This window comes from Colobus angolensis, unplaced genomic scaffold, assembly GCF_000951035.1.
Source record: "Colobus angolensis palliatus isolate OR3802 unplaced genomic scaffold, Cang.pa_1.0 Scaffold158, whole genome shotgun sequence".
Taxonomy (NCBI): domain Eukaryota; kingdom Metazoa; phylum Chordata; class Mammalia; order Primates; family Cercopithecidae; genus Colobus; species Colobus angolensis.
In genome coordinates, this window is record NW_012114688.1 from 4,724,842 (window position 1) to 4,735,353 (window position 10,512).

The window sequence follows — 10,512 nt, forward strand, 5'->3', positions numbered from 1 at the left end:
ACAGAGCAAGACCCTGCCTCAAAAAAAAAAAAAAAAAAAAAAGAATTCCGACAACATATTGTGTTAAAACATATTGTGCCACATTTTCTGGGCATTCATATACTCAGTGTGAATAAAAATAGACATTTATCTTCGGAGTCTAAGATATCTACAAGTCATATAGTAAATGGAGCCCATTCCTTTACCTCTGAGTAGAATTAAATCTATAATTTTAAAACCTAGTTGTTGCCCCATCTTAAAAATCTATAAAAGGAGTTTTCTGTCAAATTTGTTTGGGTATATAATTTCTGCAAGATAATAATTATTTTTAAAAGTTCAACATTATACTAAAATAAAATTAGTCTAATTAATTTAAAATTAGTTTCAGTTTAGTAACCTAAACCAATTTCTCTCTCCTTTAGTATGTGACAAGGTAGACAGAGCAGAGGACTGAGATTAAACTATTCCTATTTCTACCATTAATGAGCTTTGTAACTTACCTCCCCTGTATCTCAGTTCTGTGACATTAGAATCTGAAGGACTATTTATTGTTATTTATTCCACGTTTTCAAATGTAAATATAAATCAATTTCCTTTTTATTAAAATTTTCAGTAACATTTTCAATAAAATACAAATTTAATCTTAAGTGAAAATACAGTAGTTCCCCTTTATCCAGACCCCCCAGGGATGCCAGAATCTTCTGAGAGGACCAAATCTTATATAGTGTATACCATATTTTTTTCAATCTGATAACAAGATGACTACTAAATGACTAAGGATGGGTAGCATATACAGCATGAATATGCTGACAAAGGGATGATTCATGTCCTGGGCAAGTCGGAAAGGGATGGCATAAAATTCCATGATGTTACTCAGAATGTGCGCAATTTAAAACTTATAAATTGTTTACATCTGGAATTTTCCATTTAATATTTTCGGACTGCAGCTCATCACAAGTAACCTAAATTGCAGAAAGTGAAACTGGATAAGCGGGACTACTATATAGAACTCTAACATTTGCAGATTTAACTTTTTTTTTTTTAATGTTATAATTAGCCATTATCCTTACATTCTTCTTTTAAAATTATTAGTGCTTGGCCGGGCATGGTGGCTCACACCTGTAATCCCAGCACTTTGGAAGGCTGAGGCGGGCGGATCACAAGGTCAGGAGATCAAGACCACGGTGAAACCCCATCTCTACTAAAAATACAAAATTAGCCGGGTGTGGAAATCCCAGCTACTCGGGAGGCTGAGGCAGGAGAATCGCTTGAACCCGGGAGGCGGAGGTTGCAGTGAGCCGAGATCAAGCCATTGTACTCCAGCCTGGGCAACAAGAGCTAAGCTCTGTCTCAAATAAAAAAAAAAAAAAAAGAGGCTTTTATATTACTTTTTAAGTTAAGTGTTTATATAAACAAAAATCAAAGGACTCACACCATATTGTTGATCTAAATTATATCTTCAAATATTTCTGTTTCTTGGGAATCCTTTAAAGACTTATTTTCTTAATTTCTAGAAAAGGGTTGATTACAGTTGATCCTCATTATTTGTGGGTGCTATATTTGCAAACTCGCCTACTCACTAAAGTTTGTAATGCCCAAATCAATATATGTGGCACTTCCGAGATCATTCATAAACATGCAGGGAGGAACAAAAAATTGGAGTCACCCCACGGGCATGTTTCCAGGTGAGGTTGAACCAGGTGATGCTTTGTCTTCTTGTTTCAGCTCTTATACTGTAAACGGGTCCTTTTTGGTGGTTCATTTAGTGCCACACTTTTCAAATTTTCATACCTTTGTTGGTGTTTTCACTGTGTTAAATGGTCACCAAGTGTAATGCTAAAGTACTGTCTAGTCTTCCTAAGGACAAATGGGATTATGAAAAAAATACATGTGTCAGGTAAGCTTTGTTCAGGCATGAATTATAGTGCTGTTGGCCATGATTTCAATGTTAATGACATGACAATAATATTAAATGAAGTATCTTACTACAGAAACACATATATAACAAAGTTATATATTGATTGGTTGCTGCAAATGTTGTGACTAGACTCTTGCAAGAACCTAATCCCTGTATTTCCCAGCAATAGGTCAGTATTCACTAACAGGGTGTTCAGAGTGTCTATAGAACATAACTACCACAAAGAATACGAATCAACTGTATTTGTCTCCTATAACTTACTAATATGAGGTACTACAGCAGATATCAGTGTTGCCCCAGTGAAGGAAAATATACCGAATCATTAATATGCAGTTTTCAGCAATTAAATTACTTCTGACACATTCTGCTTAACCACTTGGTTTTCTGTTGATATCTCAAACCTCCTTTATATTCACTTAACAAGCACTTACTGCGTGTTTACTATGTTTTAGGCACTGGGACAACTCTTTTCCAAAGAAAGACCCAAAAATCGTATAAATAAGTCCAAATGAAGCATGACGGGAAATCAGGTTAGGGACTAATTCTGCTTGGAGGACAGGGAAGGCTTTCAAAGGTGACATTCAATAGGCCAATTATTGATGAAAACAGGGTAAAAGTACCTGATGCTGAGGGAACAGGAGATGTAAAGAGTGAGAAAGACTATGCTGGGCTCGAAATAGAATGGTGGTAATCTGCAATCAATTTCAAAAAAACCCTGTATTCAAAGCTAAAGAGTTAATATTTCCCTGACATTTTTATGCAGTAGAGATTCAGGTTATAAACATACACAGTGATAAGCAAAGTGCCATTAGAAACAATTAGTTATTATATTTACACATATACCATATAAGCAAAACTAAAAATATACATTTGGTAAAATTTGAAAAACAGAATTGGTACTCTGGGTTTTGTTACTTGTTATTTTTAACAGGATATTAAATCTGTTACTTTAACTTCCTGTAAATTTATCTCAAAAAGAAAAATCACTTCAATAAATCAGTAAAATAAATGAAATAAGCAGTAGAATGGTGTAGTTACCTTAAGTTCACACAATTACCGAGCTCTGGTGGAATTTGTAAGAGATCATTGTTTTGAAGGTCCAACGTGGTCAGATTTTCCATCATCTTCATTTTCTGAGGGTCCACAGATCCAACCTGATTATTACTAATCAGAATTGTTTCAAGTGTGAAGATACGATATAGAACTTCAGGTAGCATTTTAAACCTATTAATACATGAACAGAACACCTAAATATACTGGAATGAGACATCAAAACATTCCTTAAAACAGATTATCTTAAATTTGACATGAGTTTTTTCTTTAGTTTATGTTATTCTATAATTGGCATTAAGTCCTTTATTTGAATTTTAGAAAAAATAAAGAGAAAGGGCTAATTTTGAAAATCTTGAAATACATGTTAAGCAGACAAACTTGTAACACTATTTATTGTATAAAATCAGCAAAAGTTCAGAGTAAATTTTCCCATGCTTCTCTGTTCACATTCAAGAGAAGAGGAAATCTTCTCTAAATGTATCCATGTAGGTATTCTTCCTTTCACTTTTACTTCTTATGAAACATAATCACTCCCAATATATTACGTAAAATTCAAGATTTATATTTTGCTTTGACTGAAGCTTCCAAAATGACTACACTTTGGGTTCTTAAAAAGACAGCAAATTAGCATAGACTGCTGGCTTTCTTGTCCAAGCAACCCTGAAAATGCCACAAGATATGGGAAGGCTAACAGCTCTCAAATCTATACTTGCAATTAACACAAAAATGGCTCAGGACCCTGCAGGGGAGAAAGGCTAGCACAGTTTTAGCATAAGGTAAACTGCAGCCTTGACTAGAAAATACAAGAATGGGCCAGAAAGGAGAGTTTTGTCCTTTTCACTTCCGCATACCGTGCCCTTCCTTTGCTGCCTTGATGAAAAAAAGCAACAGTGAAGTGTAAACTCAAGGCAGTGCTGAAGTTCCAGTGAGACTAGAGAAGCAATAGCCAAGAGTACAGATGGACCAAATGACCCCTTAGTAGGCTCTTCTCTTCCCTCCCTGCAACCCATGAACAAGATAATTATCTGATAACACAGAAATTTAGGCTAGCTTTTGGTACTTCCCCAAAGATATCACTTGCAAGGCAACTGTTAGCTCAATTGACAACACAATACAAAACTGATAGCTCAATTCACAAGTAAAACTTAGGAGAGATCTGAGAAGTGCACACATTTTAAAACAATGACAATAATGGTGCAATCTATATACTAGAAAGCACAAGTAATGGAGCAGACAGAAGAAAAATTTAAATAAGCAATATTTTAACATCACTATGCCTTAGCTTCCTCATCTATAAATGAGGAATAATAATAGTACTAAACATATACACTTGTTATAAGGATTAAATGAATATATTTGAAGACCTTAGGACATTATCTGGGTTACATTAAATATTAGCTGTTAATATTTTATTTTTTAAATTTTATTTATTTATTTTTTAAGACAGTCTTGCTCTGTCGCCCAGGCTGGAGTGCAGTGATGCAATCTCAGATCACTGCAACCTCCACCTCCTAGGGTTCAAGCGATTCTCCTGCCTCAGCCTCCCGAGTAGCTAAGTTTTACAGGCCACCACCACGTCTGGCTAATTTTTGTATTTTTAGTAGAGATGGAGTTTCACCATGTCGGCCAGGCCAGTCTCAAACTCCTAACCTCAGGTGATCCGCCCACCTTGGCCTTCCAACGTGCTGGGATTACAGGTGTCAGTCACTGCACCTGGCCAGTTATTCATATTTTAATTAAATTGTCTTTAGAATCCATTTTCATCATAAGAAACAATGTGACATAGTTGTTAAGAGCCCAACTTCTGGAGCCAAACCACCTGGACTCAAATCTCAGCTGTATAATTAACTATTTATGCATACCTTAGATGAGTTACTTAGCTTCTAATCCTTGATTTTTAAATGAACACAGTAACAGAACCCACCATGTAGGGTTCTTGTAAGCATGAGCTATTACATGTAAAGTACTTAGTACAGCACCAGCAGAATCAGCTCTTCTCAATAAATATGTTACTCTTAATTATCTGCAGTATCTTGATAGTGTTTGCAAAATAAAATCTAAGTTTTGTTGAGCATAAAAAGCTCAAGGTCTGGCTACTGCTTACTTGCCAAACTTTATCTGTTCCTTCTACTCCTCTACTTGCTTGCTTGATTGTCCAAAGCACACTGAACTTCTTGAAGTTTCCCAAACATCCCATATGTTCTCACATCTTTGTGCTTTGGCATACGCTATTTGCTCTAACTAGAATGCTCTCTACCTGAATGGCTGGCAAATGTCTACTTTTCAAACCTCAGTTTCAATGCTATCTCCTCTACTTAGAAGTAATCTCAGAAGACATTTTCCCCTGCACTATGCTTCCATTAGAGCAACTGTAATTATTTATTCGAATATTTGTCTTTCTAGGCTACAGGTTTCTCAAAACAGTAAAAAGAAACAAAAAATATGTTAGACATCAACTATGAGAATTCTAAGAAAATAATATTTTTACCTCTAAGAAGAGAACTAAGTGAAAATAAAATCTGGATATTGAAATAAAGTAGAAGGGGCCTTTTTTGTTTATTTGGCTTTTAGTTGTTTTCTCCAATGAGAAAAATCTACATATTTCCACAGAATAACAATTAGAATTGTCTGTTCTGTCTCTTACCTATTAAAGGAAAGATTGATCGTTTGTAGTCTTACCAGTGATTCCATTTCTTCGGGCAAAGAATTTAAAAAATTGTTCCTAAATTGGAAATCAAAACAGATGATTCACAAAGTTTGAAAAATTTTACAAATTTAATTTATAATTAAAATGTTGAGCAGGAAAAAATATATGTAGATCAGTTTGTCCTTGATCTGACTTTATTAAGGCTGAGTTCTGATAATTCTGAATCAGTCACCTACCGCAGTTATTTGGTTAGTATGCCAAATCCTAATAATATCAATATGCAACCAATTGATAATGCAATGAATTCTTTATAGGTTTAATAGTGATTACGTGGTAAACATTGTAAACTAACTCCTTCAAAGTGGGGTCTTTAATATTTCCCCCACATCTAGAATACCACATAAAATAAATATTCCATTGGTATTAATATATATGATACAGACATGAAATTCTACTCTAAGAGGAATTTTAAAATTATTTTAAAAATGAACCAGGAAGTTAAAGAGTTCTATTAAGAGATTTGGAGTTTTCTTCTCCATAGGTATAAGGCAAATCTATTCCTAAGTTTAGAATTTAAATCTACACAATGACTATTTTTTTTTTTTTTTAGCTCTTACAATGAAACATGGCAATAAACAAAATCTTATTTACTGTTGGAATGATCCGGGAGCAATGTTAGAAGAAAAGTTAACAAAAAGGTAAAAGGATTTTAGAGCCAATATAACTACTAATAATGAAAATACCTGTGAGAAAATTATTCCCAACTAGATGACTACCTATTACAAATAAAACCTTTTCTCTAACCTATTTCTTTGTTCAGAAGTCAAGCCTAATATGTAAAAGTCATACTTTCTACAGTACAATCTATATTCTTTTTCTATATCTATATTCTCTGTACTTTTCTCCAGGTATTGTCTGCATTAAGTTGTGTTAAATAACCCACTCAGCTGGTTTTATGCTATTTACTTTCAGAAAAGAAACAATGTGAAGAAAATACTTTCCATGTGTTATTTATGATTTTGCTTAGAATGGGTTAATATTTTCAGTAATTTTGTCTTATCACATAACTTGTAAATTGCTTACAAATGATAAATGTCTGATTACAGTATTCTTCCTAAATTCTTTCTTGGGTTTCCTAAACACTATTTTAGGATTCTCCTAAACTACTGTTAATAAATAAAGGCCAGTTTCCATATATACCTAGGAAAATATGAGGCAAAAGGAGTAAGTTAGACAAAACTCAAAGACAAGTTATAACTTTTTAAAAAGTCAAGCGATAGTATCAATAAATACCTGAGATCTAAAAAAGTCAATTTTTGAAGCATACATAACTCCAAGGATATAAAGGAAAGTTTATTAAAACTGAGATTGACATCAGAAACCATTTCCTTCAGTTCTACCATCCTGAAACAAAAATAATTTTTAAACATTAGCACTTGAATTCACTGTCAGAACTTCAAAACTGTAAGCAGATCAAAGGAGGAAATTCCTATATTTAACTTCTGCTAATTATGACTTTTTGTACCTTTTACTTTTTCACAGGAACATTAATGAGTTTGGATATGTAACTAATAAAAATAATTTTTTTAAAAAGGCTCACTCTTATCTGACCAAAAGTTTCTATTTGGCTTTAGATGTACATTAAAGTCACTTAAAAAACTATTTATTTTGCATTTAAACCAACTTGGCACAAAGGAGAAAAATCAAATCTAGAAAATGTGTATACTTTATTCTGTTAATAACTGGAATCGATAAGACAAACTGTTAGACAGACATCTGTAACACAGCAGTTTTCTACTACAAAAGTGGTGTATCACCACTAAGGAGCTTTAGTTTAAAACTTAGAGGAAGAATTAAACATTTCTAAGTAAGCCTAATCAAGGTTTATAGTTTTAATCCTGTTACTAATATGATTTAATAACAAATGAAAGTTGGCTGGGTGTGGTGGCTCACACCTGTAATCTCAGCACTTTAGGAGGCTGAGGCAGGTGGATTACTTGAGGTCAGGAGTTCAAGACCAGCCTGGCCAACATGGTGAAACTCCACCTCTACTAAAAACACAAAAAATTAGCCAGGCATGGTGGCAGGCACCTGTAATCCCAGCTACTCGGGAGGTTGAGGCAAGAGAATTGCTTGAGCCTGGGAGGCGGAGGTTATAGTGAGCTGAGATCACGCTACTATACTCCAGCCTGGGCAACAAGAGCAAAACTCTGTCTCATAAACAAAAGAAAAGAAAACCAAATGAAAGTTGTACAACTTAGTCTATATCACATTAGCAAAGAAAAAAAAAAGGATATAAAATGCTGTGCTGAAAAAGATGTAGTGAAAGAAAGTGAGTTTCAATGTGTAACTGATAAAACTGTTTTTTGATATATCAAGAGTCAAACTCTGACTTAATAATTTTTCTGGAAATCTGGCCTAGAAAAACAATACGTTTCCTTTATTGTCATAATCAACCTTATAGTATATAGTTAATTTATATTTTTAAAGTATTGTTTATAAACAGAAAAATACTTACAATAAATAAACCAGTTAAGATACAAATTATGGCCAAGCACGGTGGCTCACACCTGTAATCCCAGCACTTTGGGAGGCCAAGGCAAATGGATCAGTTGAGCTCAAGAGTTTGAGCCTAGCCTGGGCAACATGGCAAAACCTGGTCTCTACAAAAATTAGCAGGGTGTGGTGGCATATGCCTGTAGTCCCAGCCACTAGGGAGGCTGAGGTGGGAGGATCACTTTAGCCTGAGAGGTTAAGGCTGCACTGAGCCGTGATTGTGCCAGTGAACTCCAGTCAGGGCAGTGAGATCCTGTCTCAAAAAAAAAAAAAAAAAAAAAAGATACAAATTGCATGTGTAACTCCAAATGGAGAATAGCTTGAAATAAAATATGCAGTATGCCACAAAGTTAACAGAGTAAATCAGTGATGAAACTACAACTGATATATTCCTTTATCCCAAAATTTTATGAATATGTATTATTTTTATAATCTTTGGTGAAAAGTATGAATTGTTAATTAAAATTTTTTTTAAAAGGGTAAGTGGTTTGAGAACATTCTAGAGAAAAGCATGGCTTTTTTAAAGCAACATGTCCCCGTAATAAGGCATGTCTTGATTATTTTCTTGACATTCTAAGTTGCTCAAAATGTGATACAATAGCTGTGTCAACAGAATGACATTGTTTTGCAAAAGAAGAGTCAGATAGATAAAATGAGGCAGTAAATAATAACTAATGTCTCTTAAGTCTATCTTTATTCCCAATTAACTGGACCCCCTCCAAAAGCAAACCTGTCCTATCTGAGAGCAAATCTAAATGCTCGATTCTATCAAATATCCTCTCAGTCCTTTAAAACAAGAGAGAACCAGAAGACAGACTAGAGATCCCTTCTGCCATGGACTATCTTAAATTTGTCATCTTTTAAGATCTACATTCCCTAAACTATGCTCTGTGAAATAGAAAGCAAATTATAGTTTGTCTCACTTTTTAAAAGTTTTAAACATCTAAAAAAATTATGATAGATGAAAGTCATTCAACTTCCTCAATTCATCACATCACTCTCCTCCACGACATCACCTTTTTTTTTCCTTTTAAGTATTTATGTGCATGAAAGCATTAGGCTCTAGCTGAATGCTTTGTGTGGATTATGTCATTTACTTTAATTCTTATAAATAGGCACTATTATTATCCCTATTTCACAGGTAAGAAAACTAAGAACAGCTAGTTAACCTGTCCAAAAACGACACAGCAGGTCTGGCATATGGTATAAGCAATTGACTCTATTGCTCAAGTTCCTTATCAGTACCCTATCCTATCTCACACAGGGTTGTTTTAACTGCTAGATTATCTGTCAGCTTTCTTTGGGTATATAGTTTACTGCTGGATAACAAATGTTTTTGAAAGTTCAACAATATACTAAATTAATTGTTTCTCATAATCTAAAGATTTTGCTATAATTAACAACAAAAAATGTATTAAACAGTACAACGTATAAAGCAAATGACTGCATGTGAAGAATCCTTTTCAAGGAGAAAAATATTAACAGGTTTCAGTTAATTTTGCTTTTCTTATCAGTGGAAAAATTCTAGGCTTTATTAACATAAAGCCCCAGACGGAAATTCCTATTAATCCATATGGACCTGATGTTAGACAGTCTCTTAATACTTTTCCCTAATACTTCATGTCATTGTATGGGTGTGTGTGTATATATATATATATATATATTCCCTATATTTCATTATATGGGAAAAATAACAATGTTTTTAATAATTCTTATACCCATTTTCCAAGTTTAAATATAAAAGAAAAAGAAACAAAACTTTGTAAAATCTCTATACCTCTCAGAACAAATGATGAAATTGTGTCAGTAAATATTTAATGACATTTTGCTAAATCCCTCTAATATTAATAATGTAAAAATTTTTACATATAGTTTTAAATTTAAAAACCAATAAAAATAATTTTGATTGCAACCAAGATGGAAAAACAACAGAATGAATCACAACCTATAGACATGACATCATAAATAGTTCTTACCTTTTTGGAATTTCACATAGTTGATTCTTACTGAAGTTAACAGAAGTGATGATGTTGCTTTTTACTGCATTAAACACCTCATCAGGAATCAAAGTTGCTTGTTTATCACTAAATGAAAAATGGTTTTAAAAAACAAACCATTCTTAGCAGTCCAAAAAGATAGGATTATTACTCTTCATTTTTAAAGGTATTTAAAGATTTTATGAAATTTTTCAAAGCCATTGATTATAAAATTTTGTAATAAATGCCATATAATCTACCAAGCCATAAAAGGTTCACTGTTAAGAATTCCGAGGCCGGGCGCGGTGGCTCAAGGCCGGGCGCGGTGGCTCAAGCCTGTAATCCCAGCACTTTGGGAGGCCAAGACGGGCGGATCACGAGGT

General features: G+C 33.8%; 1 protein-coding gene across 1 annotated transcript in view; it reads right to left on the reverse strand.

The window, feature by feature from the left end:
- LRRC40 (leucine rich repeat containing 40) overlaps window positions 1-10,512 on the reverse strand; it is a 72,485-nt gene that overhangs the window by 2,302 nt on the left and 59,671 nt on the right. Inside the window, exons 11-14 of the mRNA XM_011936899.1 lie at window positions 10,130-10,237; window positions 6,891-7,001; window positions 5,595-5,672; window positions 2,936-3,121 (exon numbers count right to left, since the gene is read on the reverse strand). Coding sequence (XP_011792289.1) covers window positions 2,936-3,121; window positions 5,595-5,672; window positions 6,891-7,001; window positions 10,130-10,237 — 483 coding nt within the window. The remainder of the gene's footprint in view (window positions 1-2,935; window positions 3,122-5,594; window positions 5,673-6,890; window positions 7,002-10,129; window positions 10,238-10,512) is intronic.